Source organism: Epinephelus lanceolatus, chromosome 17 (genome assembly GCF_041903045.1).
Source record: "Epinephelus lanceolatus isolate andai-2023 chromosome 17, ASM4190304v1, whole genome shotgun sequence".
Lineage (NCBI taxonomy): Eukaryota > Metazoa > Chordata > Actinopteri > Perciformes > Serranidae > Epinephelus > Epinephelus lanceolatus.
The window spans coordinates 38,752,314-38,773,907 of NC_135750.1; the positions used below are offsets into that span (position 1 = coordinate 38,752,314).

At 40.6% G+C, this 21,594-nt stretch overlaps 1 protein-coding gene across 2 annotated transcripts; it reads left to right on the forward strand.

Annotated features, from left to right (window-relative positions):
• Positions 1-5,909: 5,909 nt before the first annotated feature.
• On the forward strand, positions 5,910-20,629 carry snai3 (snail family zinc finger 3). Of its 2 annotated transcripts, none has more exons than XM_033612819.1 (3): positions 5,910-6,157; positions 15,385-16,005; positions 19,125-20,629. In XM_033612819.1, exons 1-3 carry the CDS (start codon positions 6,079-6,081, stop codon positions 19,301-19,303), a joined length of 879 nt encoding a protein of 292 aa, XP_033468710.1. In that variant the 5' UTR covers positions 5,910-6,078; the 3' UTR covers positions 19,304-20,629. The 2 variants fall into 2 exon arrangements, with proteins under 2 accessions (XP_033468710.1, XP_078032327.1); XM_078176201.1 differs by lacking the exon at positions 5,910-6,157 and adding an exon at positions 9,555-11,148.
• Positions 20,630-21,594: the final 965 nt, after the last annotated feature.

Genomic DNA, 21,594 nt, shown 5'->3' on the forward strand with positions numbered 1-21,594 from the left:
CGATGCAGAGTCCTGGACGCCTCATGACTTTGCAGCAGAAAGTCTAATGCCAGGTTCACACTACATGACATTTCTGTCCATTCTGACAGTCACTATGTCACATTAGGTCATTGTGGAGTCATAAATTTGTGCCGTGACTTGGCTGACAGACATGACACACTACATGATGGGCCACACCAATTATCCGTAGTCGTCTTTCACAACGTGTGTGATGTCATTGGGTTATTCTTGTCCTTTTTTTATTATTACTATTATTTCAGTCACTGTGTCTGTTCATGTGCCAGCTGAAATGTTGTTTTAGTAACATAAAAAAGCGCCACCATATGGCAGGAGCTACATTAGAAGTACTGTAGGCAAACACGCAAGTCACTGAATCCTGTGATGGCAGTGAGGAATAGGACCCAAAATGCAGACACAGAGGGAAGAGGGTTAACAGGTTTATTGTGTCAGAATTGTGCAGAGAACTGAGGAGATCCGGAGTCGAGGTGCAGAGTGAGGAAACCAGGTGAGAGTGCTGGGCTGTGGGCTGCTGAGAGGCACGGAGGGAGACACTGGAACAAAAATGCAGGAGAACGAGGGTTAACACACGAGGAGCAAAAAACACCATCAAACTTGCAAGATACTTAATTCACTGGAGGATCGGAGGATCAGAGGAGCCGAGATACCACTGCGTGCAGTTGCGAATACTCTGGCACTGAGGCTAGAGATGGTGGCAGTCTTAACAGCCCGTTGATTGCAGATGAGTCACAGGTGTGCGCACTCAGCCTCAGTGCAGGGCGGGGGAAGGGAGAAGCCTCTGGAGACAGGCAAACACAGCAGCAAACAACCCACACAGGAAGTAGACTCCGGAAATGTTCATAAAATAAAAGCCAAAAGTCCATGCTCACCACAAATCCTCCACAAGTTCCTACAAATGTTTCACAATTAAAGCCTTTTTTTTTTTTTTAAATGAAGGGATTCTCTAAACCTAAGTTAAAATGGGCTTTTAATTTGACACAGATACAGGAAATGTTGAGTTTAAAATGACGGTGCGATGCATTAACTTTATCAAGGCCACTATTTTTTAATTTTCTTACTTTATGTCCGTCTCCATTATGAATAAATAACATTGTTTGCTAGCTTGATGCTAATGGCAGTACTCAGCTGGGTTTCTAAAGTGCCTCCGCTGTTTCACACCATCATTTTTCCTTTTTACTCTGTGTGGTAACATCCCTAACTGCCCCTAAAAGAAGTGGTCCTCACTGTCAACTCTTTGTTGTTGGGTAACCGGTGCATTTGCTTGTTTACCATCTGATTATGAAAATGAGTTCCACCTTTGTAGTTCCTACTTGATGCATGTCTGTAAACTGTATGATAGTCCTGCCATTGTGAGATGAGGGGAAAAATGATTAGTAATATTGCGTGGTGGGCCATTCACAGGCAACAGCTCTGGTGGACATTCCTGCAGTCAAGTATTCAATAACATGCTCCCTTGAAACTTGGGACATCTGTAGCATCGTAATGTGTGATCAAACTCCACATTTTAAGTGGCCTTTTATTGTGACCATCCCAAGGCACACCTGTGTAGTAATGATGTGGTTTAATCATCATCTTGATATGCCACACCTTTCAGGTGGATGGATTATCTTGAGAAGAAGTGCTCACTTACACAGATTTTAACTTATTTGTGACCAAAATTTGACAGAAATATATCTATTGAGTGCATAAACAAGTCTAAAATCTTTAACATGAGAGCAAAAACTAAAGTGTTGACATTATAAACAGGAAGGCAGGATTTCTGTACCTTATCTTAAACATTACACTTGTTCTGTCATCAGGACATTCTAAAAGAGACTGTTGCACCATGGATGGATTTGGAAAACCAGACTATTTCACCACATACTCCCAGAGATTAATCTCATCACTACAATAGATCAAGAGGACACAATGTAGCTCATAGATGATTTAATTTAAGTTTTACATACTTACTCATAGTGGAGCTTATTTTTAGTGCTAGATGGTGGTTCCAAAACCTCTGGGTTGGGCCCCTCCAATGGGCCACTAGATAAGGTGGGGGGCAGGAAAAGAGTGAAGGGGCAGAAAGGACTTTTCTCTTGCTTTTTTGTGAAATATTAAATCTTCAGACATCTTCAAGTCTCAAACAGTTGTTTAAATGAAACCCTGTAAGAAGTTTTAAGGGGAAATTGTGGCAGAACTGCTAACTCTTCATAAGCATCTGAAATATGGCAAGAGGCAAAGGTTGGGAACCACTTCATTTCAATCTTTAGAAGTGCATCTTTTTTGTTTGTTTTTGTTTTTAGTTAAAACTTTATCTGTTGAGTAATTAGTGCTATTATTGCTCTGAGTTAGTAATGCTGTTTTCATTCACTAAAACCCCTCTCCCACTGCACTAAAAACCCACTAAAAACACCTGCTAACATCATTGCATTTGTAATGCAATGGGAATGGTTTTAATCAGCATTTATACCCGGGTCAAATGACTGCAGTAGTCACAGGTATTTATCGCCTCCTGCTCCGATCGGCATTCATGGGAACCCAACACCTGGGTGAAGGCACTAATTTCAGCCCTTTAAGTGGTAGGATGCAATGGTGCGCCATCACAAAACATCGTCCATCTTCGCCCAAGCAACGCTCAAACATCGATCAAAATTAGTCTGCACTGAGTTTTAAAGAGAGACTGAGTAAGTAAGAGATAAAAAGAAGTAACTACCTAACGTTAACGTTGTCTACTGTTTGCCTGTTCTCTGGCCTTTCTGTGACGTAGATGTGACGGGTGTTGGGGTCGTTACTCAAAAATGTAATGTATTGCACATTACACATTACTTAGGGAAAAACTAATCCCTTACTTTACTTGATTATTCCCTGGAGAAAGTAATTAGTTACAATACTTGTTACATTACTAGTTACTCTGTAAAATTGCTTGAAATGCAATGTTGCGTAATTTGCCAGTTAACGATATAGCATTAAACCTTACATATGTGTAACAATCCTAATGTAGGTATAGTTAACTAGATGGATATACCCAGAGTCGGCTTCATGAGGGGGCACCAGGGGGCAGTGTCCCCCACTTCATTCACTGTGCCCCCTCACTTGTATAAAAGCATATGTTTTCTCCCATCAGTGTAATTGTAGCGATGACTAAAATCCATTATGCTATTAGGCTGTTGCATGAGGTGTAAGGCCAGAGCATCTTGTTTATTGCACAGCTGGTTCACAAGGTAGGCCCCTAAGCAGACTTCCCTCTTTCTCTCCTTAAGTATTTGCAGGGTTTCCGCCAGAGAAGTTGTTATGCCAGGCGGGGGGTGTTCGTAAGTGCTATATCGTAGGCAACTGGAAATGCTTGCGTTTCTTGAAGACGTTTCGCCTCTCATCCAAGAAGCTTCTTCAGTTCTTTATCAGTCATTTAGAACGGAAGAAGCTTCTTGGATGAGAGGCAAAATGTCTTTAAGAAATGCAAGCAAGTCCAGTTGCCTATGATATAGCTAGCACTTATGATTACCATGACCTGGATGCATGACTGAGAATCTTCACCGACCAGGCGGGGGGTGGTTACCGTGTGTAAAGGTGTTATGATTATATTATTTGCCCACTGCCCCACAGTCATTTAGTTCATTTTTGCATATCAGCGCCACGTTCATCAAATAAAAAAAAAACTTGAATCTGTAAAATACTAAGCGTGTTATCAATATTTAGTAGGATAACGGATGTTACAATTATAAACTGAAAGTGTGTGTCTGTGAGACTCAAGTTGCAGCACAGAGTAGCGGAGTGAGACGTCTGTCCTCGCTCCTGCTATCTGCTGTAAACACATGAAGCTGCTCCCATGTCTCCCTGGGTCTTGGTGCTTGTTTGTGGCAGAAACTCTCCCATCCTCTGGTTCGTCCCCACATCTGTGTTCGCCGCTGACCGGCTGGACACGGAGGACGACCTGTTGGCAGCAGCCTGAAGCCCGTCATCACTAACTCTTAAGTAGCTAAAGGGAAGATCTAATGATGAACTTATGTAACACAAGTAACGAGTTAAGTGTTTGATTAGTAACTGTAATGTGATTACTGCATTTAGGGACAGTAGTGCCTTACACAACTCATTACTGGAAAAAGCCATTTTTGGCGGTAACGCCTTAGACCCAGCACTGGATGTGACACACCAAAAAAAAAAAAAAAAACACACAGAAAGGCATACTCTGTTCTACTGGCAATGGGAAAGTACAATGGGAAAGGAGTCTATATTGTCTATTTTTGTGGGTTTACTTGTGTTTTAAAAACGTGTGCACACATGCTAATTTTGGTGGAAATGGGGTAGGATTCCAGTTGCCTCTACTTCTTTCATTTAGTGGCGGTGTTAGCGTTAGTGCTGTGAAAGGGTACATTATGCTGAATTTATCAAGCCAAACATGGAGGATGGGTGGAGTTTGCATTTAAAGCAAATTCAAGAGCGGGTTCAGTTGGGACAGGGGGACAGGTGAAATAGTGTTTTCTTAGCAAGTTAGAGAGCTACTATGTTTATGCCATTCACCATGCTCATACTCACCACCTCTTCACCTTCAGCTTCATAGTTCAAGTCATAATTTATTCGAAGTTTTGAAATCTATAGAAATTTTTTTGGCTCTTTTGTTATTTTTCTTCTACTAAACTAAACTGTTTTTAGTTCTACTAAATACAAAAAACATAATGTTGTAAAGCAGATTTTCTGGCCTATCAGTTCGTGCTAGCGTTAGCTGTCTGAATCTGTTGGTAGCTAGCACAGGACTCCAAAGCGTGTCTACTGTCTACTCTCCCTGGAACGGTTGAGAGAGTTACCCAGTGGTGATTGGGACAGTAGGCTACTTAGCCTGTAGGTCATACCTTGTTACAAATGAACAAAAAGTAGACAAAAACAATACACAGGCTTTTCCTAATTAAATAAGACTCACTGTGAAGTCACTGAATAAATGTTTACTGCGTGAACTTCTTCTTCTTCTTCTTCCTCTTTTATTTTTACAAAACAAAACAAAGCCAGTAGCCTACATAAACCTATAAGCTAAATGTAGCCTATGGTAACCACTATGAGCTGAAATCAAGACTTGGAGTACAGCCAAATTCCATGACTCAGTAATTTGCAGAAATATCATAATTTTAAAAATGATATTTTTTTCCAGAGAAATGTGTGAACAAGTGTCATTGTAAATATAAAGGTGTTTTTTTTCCAATTTTAATTGTGGTTTTAAGCCCAGAACAAAATGTCCAAACTGTTTCAGGGAGGCAAAATTTTGGGGAAAATGCACTCCTTGTACGTTTTACAAAATTGTGCCTTTCACGTTTGGGTTGGGCTGTAAAAAAAAAAAAAAACAACTTGATTTTTTACTTGACATTTTTAGCAGACACCTGTATCCGTTTGATACAAAAATGTCCTAACAGACTCTGCTCTTAACTAGGCCTATCTCTGCAGTTAATACTGATACTGATCTTATGGTAATAGCCTACATATAGACCTAGTCAAACTACTTTTGTTTCATTCTTATTAAAGGCAGAAATGCAAGATACCCTTTTGTGATTTGCTGTTGATTTTTATATTGTCCCACATTTACCATGCAAAATATAATCAGCAAACCTCAAGCTTAGTGTGCTTGTGTCCCACTCAAGTGATAATTCTTCTCTCTGTGGTGTATTTGTGTTTCATGTTGAGGCTGTTGAGCCAAGGTAAGATTTTGCAGGCCAACAAGTGTGTGCCTGCAGCTCCAGATTCAGCTCCAGCTCCAGCAGTGTGAAGTGCTCCGTGCCTCTATAGTGAGAAGCTATCACCATTCATACACCTGTTTTGTTGGGGTATGCTGATTGACACGCAGAGCCCGCCCCCTGCACTTGTCCTTTCATTGTAATTGGTTCAACACTGTTGTGTATGGAAATTCCCCCGCGCGACCCTTGGCTCGCACCTGACCAGCGGGGGAATGCGCGAGGCCACAGGCGGACAGAGACACAGTCGCCCTCCGTTGTGAATCACAAACGAGCTCTCTCACACCACCGCCGTCAGCTGCTTCCTTTAACCGGCGGCTGTAGAGCACCGTCACTCCGCAGCAACTCCCGTGAAGACAGCGACAACATGCCGCGGTCTTTCTTAGTAAAGAAACATCACAGCGCCAAGAGAGCAAACTATGGCAGACTGGAGTCACACACTGACGGTAAGACTCTTTCTACTGGACACAAAATGACTCTGTTTGGAAAGGAAAGGATGGAAAGTAACAAAGTAGGCTACAATATTACATCTGCACTTTGAAGCAAGGACACTTAACTTAAGCCTATTTATTTATTTTGGACTATTAGGCTACTACAAAACACAAATATTTAAACAGCATAAAGTACTAATTTCACTTTTCAGAGGGAAATGACTGTCTTGTAGATTTTTTTTTTTGTTAAAGCAGGATAACATTTACATAGCCTATGTTTACAGATCACCATGTTTTGCTGTAACTAAGAAAAAAATGTCACAAGGGGAGAGAAACAGATAAACAAACCAAAACCAAAAAAGGCAGCATAAAAGAAAAACGAGTAAGTAAAATAAATAAAATAAAGGAAAAAAAAATGGGTGGGTGGGGGACTCATCAGGGAGTTAAACATTGTTATTTAATGCGGTGAATGGGATAAAATGACCGGTTAAGGAGGCAATAGTATTTTTAAGAAAGGGGGACAGATTATACATGTCTTAAACAGGACCGAGATTTGATTTTTAATCTGGAGAGACTTCTTTTCCATTTTTTTTATTTTTTGACCCTCCCCTAAGCTACAAATACTTTTCCTTGAGCCTCCCCAAATGATTGGCTGAAAACGCATTACCCTCCCTCAACCATACAGTAGGTTAGTTATTAGATTTTCAAAACTAACCCTGAGGTTTGACAGTTAAAAGTTGAAGACAAAATCCTGGACTTGAGAAAACCCTCAGTTTCTAACACTTGTCGTGCATGCTGGTTAGTACTTGCAGACATTTTATTTTTGGCCAAATTTTAAATGAGACTTAAAATAAAGGGATTTGAGCTCAGATTTGGTTATGTCTTTTTTCCTAATGGAAGCATTCATTGCACATGATGTGTCCCAGCACCATCTGAAATTTGAAAATCAAACGATAATCTTTGTTTTTACAGTTTGTCTATGATGAATGCTGTAAATCTGCAGTCTTTAAAAATCTGCGGTAACATAAATACAAAATACAACAATTTAAATGTATATGCCGATCCCCTAAGCCAAAAAAAAAAAAAATATTGAGACTTGAGACTTGGGAGTGGTCCTTTATCCCACTAAATGTTTTAAACAAGCACAACCTTTCCGATTTATGTAAGATAAATAATGCTGCATAAAGGAACATGACACTTTGTCTGGCCACAAACAAAATGTAGATTTGTGTTTAGCAGGTGCAAAATCCCCAGGCCCTTGAGAGACCAGAAGGGCCCCATTAAGCAGCCTCAAGAGCCTATGTAGCGGCCTTCCAGGCTCCTCCTGACAAATCCCTCCTTCAACCTTTGTATTTGTCCCAATACAGCCCTTAAAGCGAGCTTGAGCCTTCCCCCTCGCCATCCCAATGTACTGATGAACTTCCATTATTGCCATCTTCATAGAGCCGAGAAGGAAGAACTGGTAATACAAAAATCATATTTGATTAAAAAGAAAATATATAATATTCTAAGCTGTAAAAACTTGGTGAACTTTGTTGGATTTTTGGCTTCTAGAAAAGTTAGTTTCAAATCTAAAGTTTTCTCTTTAGCATTAATATCCATGACTAAATAAGCAACATTCAGTGGTAAAGTTTGGAAAAGAACTAAAATGTTCACATTTCCAACACTATAGAGTAGAGTAGAGATACTATAGAGTATAGACTCCAGCATCAGCAGAATCAATGCTGGATCAGTGTCATGTTAGATCATGTTCTGGGAGCATTAACACTCTTCCTAGTGCTGCACTCTTTGCTTCTCTGCTGCTGGTGTGTGTATACAAACAGTGATCACCTCATTCCCTGCTGGCACCGGACATCAGAACATCGGTCTCTTATGCTGGAGAGACTTATTATATATAATTTTAATTTTTTATATAATTTTGGTCAGAATGAAAATTGGTTTGATGATATATTAAATGTCTAACGACGTTAGAATTTCACGTTGTGTGGATATTAATATTATGGTGTTTTGCAAACGTTGGGTTTTGTTATCTATACCTTATGACTAAATGTCGGTATTCTACGTGAAGATGTAGTTAGCATGAGGCTTTTAGAAGATGGTGGATTTTGTAACTTTGGTAACAACATAACTTAAAACCAGTGTTAATTTTGTTGACAAAAACTATGACGAAAATTTTTTATCAACAGCTCGTCGTCATCTCGATTTCATCATGTAAAAAAACATGGCGAAATCAAGATGACGACAAGCTAAAAATAGATCTTCACAGTAAAAACTAAGACAAAATTTGTGTTTCATTTTCGTTGATGAGACGAGATGTGATGAAAATATTGGTGGTGGACTACTGGACATTTTAAGCAGCTGTGCTTGCAATTATCTTCAAATGCTGCCTGAGTGTCAGGCTGGTAAACAGTAAATACACGGCACCAGAATGTTTCGCTAGCCAACAAAAACATTCACACCAGAGCAGCATCAGCTGTTAGTGTGTATTGTGACCTGTAATTCAGCAGTGAATAAGCAGCCGTGTGTGTCTTGCTGTGGATGGTGGAGCTGTTGAATGATTCTGTGGAGTTTGTTAGTCACAGCTGTTGTGGCTGTTAGCAGTTAGCTCCGCCTGTTAGCTTATTGTTGCTCTGCTGAATGGCAGTGGAGCAAGCAGCCACTGACTGCTGGACTTCACATCTGCTCCTACAGGACTCCACTCCATCTGGACTTGAAAAGGTTTCTGGTTTGATGCTGTTTGACAGGCAGGTGAGTGTCTCAGTTATCTGTGAGTGTAGCTGTGCTCTAAATAAACAGTCTGAACTCAGATCAGTTTTCTCAGGTGAAAGTGAAAGGAGATACATTTAAACCTCCAGACCAACATGTTACAGATTAAGAAAGAATTCAGACTTTAATTAAAGGGCCAGTGTGTAATATTTGGCATGGTTTATTGTCAAATCTGAATCTGAATCTGAATATTCTACCCATTAATATGTTTATATAAGTGTATAATCGCTATAAAATAAAATTCGTTTGGTTTTCGTAGCCTTATAATTATGCTTTTATATATATATATATATATATATATATATATATATATATATCAAGGGCCTTGCTTTAGAGAGGTCGCCATCTTGCGCCGCCATGTATGTACGGCAGACCGAGCGGACAATCCAGCCAGCCAGAAAACGCGTTTCGCGTGTATAAATAAACCAACGAAGACAGCGGAAGGAAGAAGGAGGAGGAAACAGCAGAGAGTGTTAGTAGTTTGTCAATAGAGAGTAGTGAAAAGTTTTTTTAGTTATAAAGTTTGCGAATGGACCACACTTACCATGCAACAGGAGAGAATGAACCCGAACTGTCATCTGCGAGGAAAAGAAGACGCAACTTCACTCCTTGTGATGCACTCTCTGCGGCGATTTCCCTCCTGATGATATATCTCCCCAGCGATGGTAGCAGTAGCACCGAATCCCATTCTGTGCAGCCAAATGGGAGCGGAGGATTCAGCCTCTCGTCTCGCCCGCTCAGCATCCAAGTTCCTCATCTGTATGCTCTGGCTCAAACAGGTATGGCTCTGGGTCTGTGTCCGCTACAAGAAACTCTTCAAAATTGCGTTCAAAGTCGTCCATTGCAGCTACTATAGTCCAGAGATATTGCTAGGCTAAATAAACAGCTGAGCTCTGTTTACAGGCTACGCTGTCAGTCAGTGTGCGGGCTGGAGATTGGTGGAGCAGAGAGGGGAGGGGGTACCCGCTTGGTATTGTAAACGAGAATGTGTGTATGGAGTGTGTGTGTTATGCTAGAAGAGTCAGAGTTTGGGACGGAGTCTTTTACCCCCTGGAGTGTTACCGGAGTTTTTGGAGTGCTCAAATAAACGGGCCTTTTTCCCGAACGCTACTCTGGTCTCCTGCTTGTGAGTGATTCATTACAATATCGTAACATGGCTTAGATTTCTAAATAAACATTCACCTCGTCGCTAGATAGACCTACTCCTGAAACACTCGTGTCTGTGCAAGGCTTTTTGTCCCTATGAGGCCACCGTCATTTACCCGACGGGAGGGGTGAGCGAGTGAGCCCTGCAATCTAGAATTTGACCATTGATGTCACTGTTTTCAACGGTTTTCAACCCATTTTACACAGTGGCCCTTTAAGTTATTTTTCTGCTTCTTAACAGTGAGATGGATAAGTCAGAGTTTACAATGAATTTGGGTACAAATCCTAGTTGTCTTAGATTAGTTATTTGTGGTGTCAAAGGTTTTGAGAACATAAATAGAGATGTTGAGCTGTTCAAATGATGATCAGTAAGTGCGTGCCCATAAAACACCTCTTAAACCTGTTAAAACTGCTGTAGAAATGACAGTTTTTAAGTGTGTAGAAATTGTTTGTAGTTGTAGAAGAAAATTGTCTTAGTGAAATTCTTATACAATCTATCACCTTGATTCCAATTTCTGATACAGGGCTTGACGCAAACTTTTTTCCCAAGGAGCATGTGTTCTCCTAAGTTGAAAAAGTAAGGAGCGCACAAAGAACTTTAGGGGCACAATGTTAATTTTTCAACTAATGTGTTTTCCGTAATGATGCAAATAGACATTTACAAGCAAAATTATTTAATGAATTTGTTTACAAAATGTACAGAAAGGTAAAATCATCAAGTTTTGAAAAAGTATTGCAATTTAATTTTGTCTTTAATGTTATTATCTTATTATCTTTGCAATATGATTATCTTATATAATGTTATTACTATCCTAAAACATTCTCCAGGTCCTCTGAAACCCTGCAGGACTTATTTCCACCCTGCCCAGCAGCGGTACTGTGGCGAACGGTCCCTAACTGTGGGGAGAACGGAGCAGGCTTCCCTGGAGGTCCGCCGCTTTTCCCGGTCCCTCGTCTCCGCCACACTTTGACTTATTTCCACCCTGCCGACAGCGGGACTTATATTCATTGTGCCGACAGTGGCTTGGAAAACGGCCCATAACCGTGTCACATGGGGAAGAGGGAAGGCGGCTGGAGTTCCTCCAACATTTGCGGTTAGATTATCATATTTTTTTATTGTCAAAAATATAGGCTGCTTTGGCTGATTTATTTATGTGCACATGTGCCCCTAAATATTTTTTACAGTTCGCACACACCTATTTTTAGTCGCAAATGCGAGTGAAATGCTCACACTGTCGAGCGCTGTGATACATGAATTAGCATAACTGGATTAGTTTAATGGTTAAAAAACATATCAAAAACATAATAACTAAAAGTTGACTAAAACATTTAGAATTTTCATTGTCTAAAACTATGAAGGATAAAAATGACTAAAATGTGAGTTTAACTAATTAGCATTTTCATCTCAAGACTTCTATCTAATCTAAAACAGCTGTCAAAATTAACACTGGTCAAAACCAACAAAATATCACTCAATACGTTCACATGACATTAGAGAAAATGGATTTATTGTGTTAGTCCGACTAAAACCAAACTTTCAAAATACATGTAAACATTAGTCTGACTCAAATTGTACTAAATGGAATTTCTAAATCGGACTAACACACCCAGATAATGTGATTGGGAGACAAATTACTCCCGCATAAATATAGTCAATGGGACCCAAACTGGCCTAGGCACCCGGCGCATGCCAAATAGCATTAAATGTGTAACAGAAGAAGAAGCTGGTAACAACAGCCAAGTGGTTTTGGACAGATGTGGAGACACAGTTCATGCTGTATCAGCTGGTTGTAAGAAAGGTCAGGTGCACTGGTGTGACCAATGAAAATGTTTAGCTGCACTTGATTTTTGGTCGCATACACACTCTGGAGCCCTGTGAAGTCAACTAATTTATTCTAACTTCCAAAAAAGTGTGTTCATGTAGGAAGGTGATTGAGAAAATAGCTTGTCAGGGCCTTATAAGTTAAGCTCAGTTTAGGGTTAGGGTAAAAGGGAGATAAGCTCAATTCATATTTTATAGAGACACTCCCACTATAAACTAGGACTTGGGTTGAATTTGTGTGTGATAGTACACACTATCACAGTATCACACAGTGCTAGAATATTATACTCAAGTAAAAGTATTGTTTCTTTATACTCTGGGCAGTAAAGAAAAAAGCTTATAATTCTATACTGTTCTTGTATTAAAGAACACATTTAGGCTACAAATTAAATTGCATTAAATGTCTATGCATACACTCATTGCATACACAACTTACGGCCCACGGGCCAAATCTGGCCCTTGATAGAGCATTAAGTTGCCTGCTGACTTTTTTCTTGTTCACAATGAAAATAAGTAGATTCACACTGGAAATTTCTTTTTTTCAATTTTAAATGCAATAAGATGGCATGCTTAAAAAAAACATCAAATTAAAGCTTGGTTGCCATAAAAAAAAAAAAAAAAAAAAAAGTGCCAGGGAGAGGATGTGACAAAGGGTCTGGGCTAAATCCCGAATGTCCTCAAGTCCTAGAAACACTCCTGCATACAGCAAACTTTGAAAAGTTAAAAACAGGCAATTCATTTTTTTTATTGATAAATATTATTAATGTTTGTTTATTAACTGGCCTCTGACCTCCTTTCATTTGGCAAACATGGCTCCTGGGCACAGCAAGTGGAGTATCCCTGCACTAGTAGAACAACATCACACCACCAAGCCCAAACCAACAATAAGTTCCATTTTGAGATGGCACTTTGCAGCCTGTTCATATATTCATTTATTTATTATTCGTAACTGCTTATCCTGTACAGCGTCATGGGGGGCTGGAGACTATCCCATCTGATATTGGGCAAGAGGCGGGGTACACCCTGGACAGGTCGCCAGACTTTCACAGGGCTGACACCTAGAGACAGACAACCATTCACACCTCCTGACAATATAGAGTCACCAGTTAACCTAACCTGCACGTCTTTATACTGTGGGAGGAAGCTGGAGAACCCGGGCAACACGTCCTCTGTGGAGGAGACAGTTTGAAGACTCGGGAAGCCTCAGCCATATCCCTGGCAGAGATCTCTTCGATAGTTAAGAAGCTCCTCGGTAGTAAGGCACCAGGGGCCTGTATCACGAAGCAAGATCAACCTTTCCTGGGTTACCCAGACCTATCCTGGGTTGACTAACCCTAACAATGGCAATCAGGATAATCGGTATCACGACGCTGGATATCAACTCAGTAACTCAACCCAGGGTTGCTTTATCAAGAGCCATGAACGCGCACGCAGTGGACCAATCACAATCATGAGAAAAGCGCAGCGTCACTGAGCGTCCTCACAGAGTGCCGTATGTGAGGGAAAAAAAGTATTTCTCGTGAGGATCAGAGATTAATTCTACTAAAATATGAGGAGGAGAAAAGCAACATTACAGAAAAGGCACCGTGGCAGCTGCAGGAGGAGGAAACATGCGTGGCAACGCATAACGGGATGAATAATGTTTAGTTTTAGTTTAGATTAGTTTATTTGCACATAGGCTAATGTTAAAAACAAAAAATTTACAAGATTAAAAAAAAGAAAAGTGCCGGAGAGGTTAGAAGCCACTAAAAGCTTATCAAAGAAATTCCCCTGTCAAAACATCAATGAAATCACATGATAGAGAAGAAAAAAACGGGTGAGGATAGAAGAAATAGAGGAGGAGAGAGGGAGAAATCAAGACAAAACAAGGTAGCAAATAAAATGATGTGTAGGTTAAATTACTCATCACTGGTTCAAGTAGCTGCAGTACCTGTACCTGTACATCTGACACTGATCACACCCTTGAATCCCATGAAATCAATGCTGCGCAGATGAATTGCGTGTATTACAATTATCGTCTAATATCATTGCGTCTGATAAACTGGTCTTCTTTGTCATAACGTTATATATGCTACAATAAAGCTTAAAGCTGACGCCACAACTAAATCATATCAACACCAAATTGATAGTCTGAATACAATCATCCTGATATTGAGCTGTGTTAGACATTAACAGCTGCGCAAAAATATACCTAGTCTCCCTCTTTAAAAAACAAAAAGGAAAATCCCTCAAACACCATGAAGTGCAGACATGATAGGCTACTTTCCACATTTCCAGCAGCAAAGCTGTCAATTAGGCCCATTATCTTTAACAGGGATCATTTCCTCCAACAAAACAAAATGTTGGCACTAATTAATGGTGCTATTAAGTGTCCGCAAATGATCAGTTTCTTTCTTATGAAGGGGTGGGATGAAATTTCGACATCTTTCCACTCCTGTTTGAACAATCTTTTCATTGTCTGTTGTTGTTGCTTTCTTTTCTTTTTTAATGTTTAAAATAAACTTTCAAATCAAAATCAATCAAATTAATTAAACTTCCGGTCATGACTGGGCTGCATTTCTGTCAACGGAGTCATTTTTTTCTGAACAGCTGATTGGCCAGTGGGTGGTGCTTTTTATAGGATCAGATTCAACCCTGAACTTAATCTGCTCCGGAGCAGGATAGCCGTTCAGAGTAAGTTACCATGGTGATCTACCCCGATAAGAACTGAACCAGCTTCGTGAGACCGAAAACCCAGGGTTAACCCTGAAGTTACCTCGCTAAGACATTAATCCTGCTTCATGATACAGGCCCCAGGTGTGGATGAGATTTGCCCTTAGATGCTGAAGGCTCTGGATTTGTCATGCAATTTTTGAGCAGTCTTGGCTGATACACTTCTTCAGTGCCAGAGGACATGTCAGGGACAGTGCCTGCAGAATGGCAGACTGGGGTAGTGGTTTCCTTTTTAAAAAAGATGGGCTGGAGGGTGCAATGTTTCCTCTATATGCCTGACAATATAAATTACAAACATAACCACTGCTGCTGAATTTGTTTTTATTTGTATTCTATTTTTTTTTAATGAAAGAAGGAGGAGGGGAGAGAGCTCCATCTTGTCTATTTATAAACCAAAGTTTAGCACTATGCACGCTTCATATCCATTTTAAATTCACACACCTGTGAGGAAAGCATATGAACAATACATTTTGTGCTTACCAGGTAAGTTCAGCACAACTTAAATAACAACAAACACCAGGTAGATGTCATCAGTGATGACAACAAGCAACGCTGGTCACAGATTCAGGATTCTCTTTTGCTGGCAGGAAAATGGTCCTGCAAATTCAGTAGGTAGTCAGGAGATCTCCTCAAAGCCAGTTTCCTTTCTAATACTCATGTATGGCATGTGAGCATTAGGAAGGAACAAAATCTGAACCTATCCTTTGAATGTACAGATATTACCAAAGCATACTGTAGCTGAGTTAATGTAGTTGATATTATAGCAAATGTATGTATGCATGTGTCTGTTCCACAGAGGCACCCTGCAGCATCCATGAAGACTCTCTACTGCACAGTTGTATCCAGCCTCCCCATCACTGTCCAGCCCCAAGCCCACAACTACAGCAGAGAGCCCAGTCTCTCTCCTTCTCCCGTCCTCTGTCTCTTAGAGCAGACAATCTTCATCTTCCATCTTCTCCGAACACCTCCCCTGTCTCCTGTTTGCACTATCCAGAGACTCACAGCAGAAGCCCTGCAGATGCCTACAAACCAGCTGAGTCTTGCACCAAAGTGAACCTGGAAATCCAGTGTGTCACAGGAGACCACAGGAGAAGAGAGAGCCTCTTCCCCTCATCCCTCCCTCTCCTGTCCCTCTTTCCAGCCATCCCTCTCTGTGGCAGCAGCCAGGAGAGTTTTGAGTGTTTGGACTGTCATAAAGAGTACTTGAGCTTCTCGGGACAGGCCAAACACAAGCAGCTTCAGTGTGAGTGGAGCAGTAAGAAGTACTTCAGCTGTAAGTACTGTGAGAAGGAGTATGTCAGCCTGGGGGCACTCAAGATGCACATCAGGACACACACACTACCTTGTGTGTGTAAACTCTGTGGCAAGGCATTCTCCAGACCCTGGCTGCTTCAGGGACATATACGAACACACACAGGTCAGTGAAACACTCATATTCACACCATAAAGGATGTCTTCAGCCAGCACATTAGAAAGTTTAAGAAAAAGGTCTTTTTTAAAGTGGCATTCCACCAATTTTACACACAATGGTCAGTTTACTATTCATGGTGAGCACTAGTGATGTCATCAGGAGGTTACAGAACTGCTCTAACAGAAAGCCTGCATTACAACCTGTAGGCGTGACCTTTGAAAGGCATATGCATTCATGAGGAGATGCTATTTGTTACGTTATGGAAAATGTAGGATCCAGGTGTTTTATGCTTCAATGCCAGTGATAGCCATGGCCAGAGGCATTTTATATAGGTTGTTCGTCCGTCTGTCCGTCCCATCCTTGTGAACATGATATGAATTTCTGGGTGTCACATGGAGGCACCAATTATGTAGGGAACAACAATAATAGGCCTCACCAAGGGGACACCATTAATGTTGTAAATTGGCTATCGGAAATAATTAACAATTATTAATAATAATATAATTATGTTAAATAATGTGACTTAATTAACATTAAATCACCTCGTGATAGCCAGTTAAAGATATCAGTCTCATAAAATACGCTAAACTATTAATTTGAAGAATTTTGATTAATAATTAAATAATAACCATAACCAAAATTAACAGTAAAGCCTGAAGGATTTTGGAGTTCTTGACGCAGCGGAGGTTGACTATTAATTCACTCTTGTGCAACATTAAACAGACAGCAGGTATGATTCCAAAGAATTATATTTATTCATAAAGTGAGTAAAGCAAAACCAAAACACACAAATCCTAACTAACAACTATATACAAGCTCGGTGAGTATATGTGTGTGGGTGTGTGGGTGTGTGTGTGTGTGTGTGAGAGAGAGAGAGAGAGAGAGAGAGAGAGAGAGACAGAGAGTGATCAAAGGGTATGATTCCAAAGAATTATATTTTTTCATAAAGTAGCAAAGCAAAACCAAACACACACATTCTAACTAACAAAGTATACAACATTGGGGTGTGTGTGTGTGTGTGTGTGTGTGTGTGTGTTGGTGTGTGTCAATCAAAGGGCCGTTTGGCCTACAAAACAAAATGGCTGTTAACAGAGAACTACAAGATGGCCGAATCAAAGCTGGCTTCAGATCGGGGGATGTGTTTGTCTGACCGTGTGGTCAGGACAAAGACAAAGGAAAAGAAGCAGGAACTTTGAGTTGCCTCTTTGGGTGTAGCTCTGTTGAAAGCCTATTTGTTAGTGAGTCTATGTGAATGTGATTTGTGTTGCAAATGGTCTGGATTAGTGTAGAGATTGTTTAGTTGGGTGCAAGAATCTGTCCGTGAACAGCATTAGCAAACTAAACACTTAGCTTTGGCGAAGCCAACTAACCAATGACCTAACTGCAAACAATCACAACAATAACTCAATGACAGCATTAAATCACATACAAGTTAAACAGTCTTGCTTAGCCTGTAAAGCTGTGATAAAGCTATGCCCAGTTGTTACATTACCGATCCTTGAATGGATGGAAGAAAGAGTCGCTTTATGGTGTGCTGCTTTGTTAGCTGGCAGAGGAAGGCGGGAAAGAGCTGTGGTTCCATATCCAATCTTTGTTGTGTCCTTGTTCCAAAGGTGCAGATCCGAGGAAGCTGGTCACTCAGGGTCCTTGCAGAGTTAGATGCTGGGGTGCTTACTCAACTTAGTTCTCTTTGTCGCTGGAAAGTTAGCTGCAAACCTTGTGTTTGCACCTTTAACTTCTCTGGTTCAGGTTTAGAGAGAGTCTGTGAGCAATGGTCTGAGCTTGTTGGCAGCCCAGGGTAAGAGGAGGCCTGTCTGGGCACCTCTGGGCTGGTCCACAGCTCAGGACGAAGAGGTGTGAGCTGCTCGGCAGCTCAACAAGCAAGAGGAAGACTGTCTGGAGGGAGCAGACCTTCTACAGATGCCTGTGACATCACAGAGTCACATGTCACTATAAAAGTCCTGTCCAATCGAGTTTTGAGACTTGTGTCTCACTGAGGTGTGAGGTGGGACTTCCTGGAGATGGGTGTCAAATAGCTCTCTTTGTTTGAAGAACAAAGAGCATGCAGAGAAGAAAAGCCTTCACATGTCCAGTTTAGATTTTAACAAATGATTACACTGATTATTTTTTGTTGATCACAGGTCAAAGGTCAAGGTCACTGTGACCTTGTATGTCTCAGTCTCGTGAATGCGATATCTCAAGAAAACTTTGAGGGAAATTCTTCAAAATTTGCACAAAGGTTGAGTTGGGCATATGGATGATCTGTTTAGATTTTGGTGGTCAAGGGCAAAGGTCAAGGTTGCTGTGACCTTGTATTTCTCATTCTCATGAACACAATATCTCAAGAATGCCTTGATGGAATTTCTTCAAATTTGGCACAAACATTCACTTGAACTCAAGGATAAATGATTAGATTTTGGTGGTCAAAGGTCAAGTCTGTGTGACCTTATTGGTCTCATTCTTGTGAACATGATATCTCAAGAACACCTTGAGGGAATTTCTGTAAATTTGACACAAACACTGACTGAAGAATATACTTATTAGAATTCTGTGGTCCAAGGTCAAAGGTCAAAGTTAGTGTGCCCACACAAATTTTTTTGGCCATAACTCGAGAATTCATACTCTAATTATGACAACACTTCACACAAATGTCTAATAGGATAAAATGATGAACTGATGACATTTTATATCCAAAAGGTCAAAGGTCAGCTTCACTGTGACATCATAATGTTCTGCATAAAACACTTTTCTGGCCATTATTCACTGTCATACAGTATCTCAGGAACAGAAGGGGAGATATTTGGTCAGATACTGAATTAGTGACTTGGGTGTCCACCTTGAAACTGTGTTGATTGTATAGATCTTCTGTGCTGCCTGGGGGAAGATGTGTGTGAAGCACCAGGGTTTCACAGACATGGATGTAAACTGTAAGAGAAACTTGACTGATATGCGGTGGCATACACCTGCAAGGTGGTATTTCTAGATTCATATAGACCCTCGATACTTTGTCAGTCTGAATGGGGTACTGTTGCAGTTGTGATTGGTTAGGGGGTTCATGGATTACCTGAAAGAGAAATTGCAACTCCCTGTCATCACTGACATGAATCTCTGTGTTCCTTCTGCAGGAGAGAAACCGTTCTCATGCCTACACTGTAGCAGAGCTTTTGCTGACCGATCCAACCTACGAGCTCACCTCCAAACCCACTCTGAAGTGAAAAAGTACCAGTGTACAAGCTGCTTCAAGACCTTCTCCAGGATCTCACTGTTAGCCAAGCACCAAGAGGCTGGCTGCCCGCTGTCCTGACAGCAACAGCCTGTTAACTTCAACCTGGCCCTAATACCCCATGTTACTGAGCTCATCCCCCTAATTGTTATCCAACATGCTTGATGTTTTGAGGTGAAATTACATTTTTATGTCCCATCACTGATGTCTCCAGTATAGGTTTCTAATTTTTAGTTATGTGTCGAATTTCAATTGTTGATATCACCACCACAATAGCACTAATGATGTTGTCCATTATCAGGCTTTAAACATAGATCTTACAGTAATTATTAATGTGTCATTTACTGTGACAGCAAGCAGGGATCGCTTTGTGTAGAGGGTTTGCAGAGAATATGTCTTGTCTGTGTTAGATTTGTTAGTGAAAGAAGATTACTGAGTCTTCAACTTGCTTTGTGTTTTCATAGAGGGCATCAAAGATGATGTTTATTTGTAGTGATTTTACCAATGGATTTTGGATTACTGCAGAAAATAAGCTCTGTGGCAAATGTTTCTGATACTTACACATTTTGTTTAGCAAGATAATCTTCACATATGAACACCTCTTTCATAAATATTGAAGTGTTCCTGCACCACTGTATTCTCAATCCTCTCAGCTGTCATCAGAAACTTAAAGCAGAAAACAACTGCCCAGTCTCATTTCTTAAAGACCCCGAGTTGTATCCCTCTGTAGATAGTCTCCACAGTACATGGAATAGTGTTGACTATGGCGTACGGCAGGTATGTGCACAAGCTTCATCGCTGTGTCATAACCTCTTAATGCACAATCATAAATACAATTTCAGTCAGCAGTCTTGTAAAGTGAGCAATCAAAGGAACTAAATGGTCATTTTGGCCAACATCTGGATGAAAACATTGTCTATTTGGCCCTACACAAACAGTCACACTGGCTGCGTTCAGGTTCTGGATGTTAAGGCTGTTTTTTTTGCTATAAGCTCAAGAGAAAAATGAAAATGCGATCACTCACAATGTAGTCAGACAGATTACTGAGTTCAGAGGAGTATTGTGAATGGGCTACACCTTACAGTCAACCAAAAATAATTTTGAACTAAGTGGCTAAAACTTTAGAAGTACTGAAAAATCTCATGCTCTGTTAAAACTGCATTTTAGTGCATATGTTTGTGTTTAAAATCCTTGTTAAATCCTGACCCTTTTATGTCCTTGTTTCAGTTTGTGACAACATGAGGGAACAAATCAGAAGTCATCTTTACACTGGAAGTGATAAATCCAGATTTAATTTCATTGAAAGCAAGCAGTTTCACATTAATTTTCAACAGATTTCCCTTTGTGTCTCCTACACAGCTAGCAAACGTACAGAATGCATTTCATATTAAACATTTGCAAAACCTTTTTGCTTGCTCGTGGTGTGCAATGTGTTGGTTAGCCTCTAGAGCAACACGGGGGCAGCTCATCAAAACATCGCTCTGCAGCACAAAGTCTCCTATCCTGCATTACATTGAAAGTTGAGCCTGTTTTCTGACACAGCCAGAGTTGATTTGCCACATCTTTTGAAAAATCACCAGTCAAACGATACCTGAATATGCTGTTTTTTGCGCTGGTGGTCTGATCCTGGGCTGCTTCTCTGCTTGCCCAGCACACACTAACTTCTCAGTAGCACCAACACCCAACCCTGAGCCAATGAACAGTCTCGACAAATTCACACTGATAGCGAAACAGCTTGACTCTGTCAACTTGACTCTGTCATTAAACCAAAAAAATCAATAACTGTTAGGTTATGTTAGTCATGTCATGTCTAACAGTTTGCTTGGGCTGCTGTCTGCAGTTTAGTAAAAAGTTTTTCCACCAGCAGCAAAGATACTGGAGTTTCTCTCACAACGCTACAAACACTTGCCCTGCCCTACACCTGTAGTTAGAGTATAAGCACCTGTTGTTTGCTCATCAGAATGGCTTTGTTATGATGTAATGGAATGCTATGAACAGTAACTGTCTGTGGAACAAGGTCTAAATATTCCCAGCCACTCAGCCAGGTTCATTTTCAATACACACAGATGCTATTCTGACTCTCTGCAGGTCTATAAATACATGGAAAGCTTTTTATATTAGGCATGAGGGCAGCTCTCCATCTCAGTGTGTCAGTAATACAAGACAGCGCCACCAGATTTAGCTGCTGTCAAGACATGAGGCCTATTTTTAGGCTATGATATTAGGCCACCGGATACAGTAAAAAAAAAATCATGTGTGTTTGTGTGTGATAGATAGGGGGAAGTAAATGACACAATGGCAATCAGATTATGTTGGTATTTTCCACAGTGAATGTTTGAGTGTTTCCATAAAGTCCCTCACCACAGGCATGC

What these genes read in the sequence shown, in the direction of transcription:
- snai3 (XM_033612819.1), top strand. Translation starts at nt 6,079, where the DNA reads ATGCCGCGGTCTTTCTTAGTAAAGAAACATCACAGCGCCAAGAGAGCA. An exon ending in ACTGGAGTCACACACTGACG is followed by an intron (nt 6,158 to 15,384) that starts GTAAGACTCTTT and finishes TCTGTTCCACAG; the next exon opens with AGGCACCCTGCAGCATCCAT. An exon ending in ACATATACGAACACACACAG is followed by an intron (nt 16,006 to 19,124) that starts GTCAGTGAAACA and finishes TTCCTTCTGCAG; the next exon opens with GAGAGAAACCGTTCTCATGC.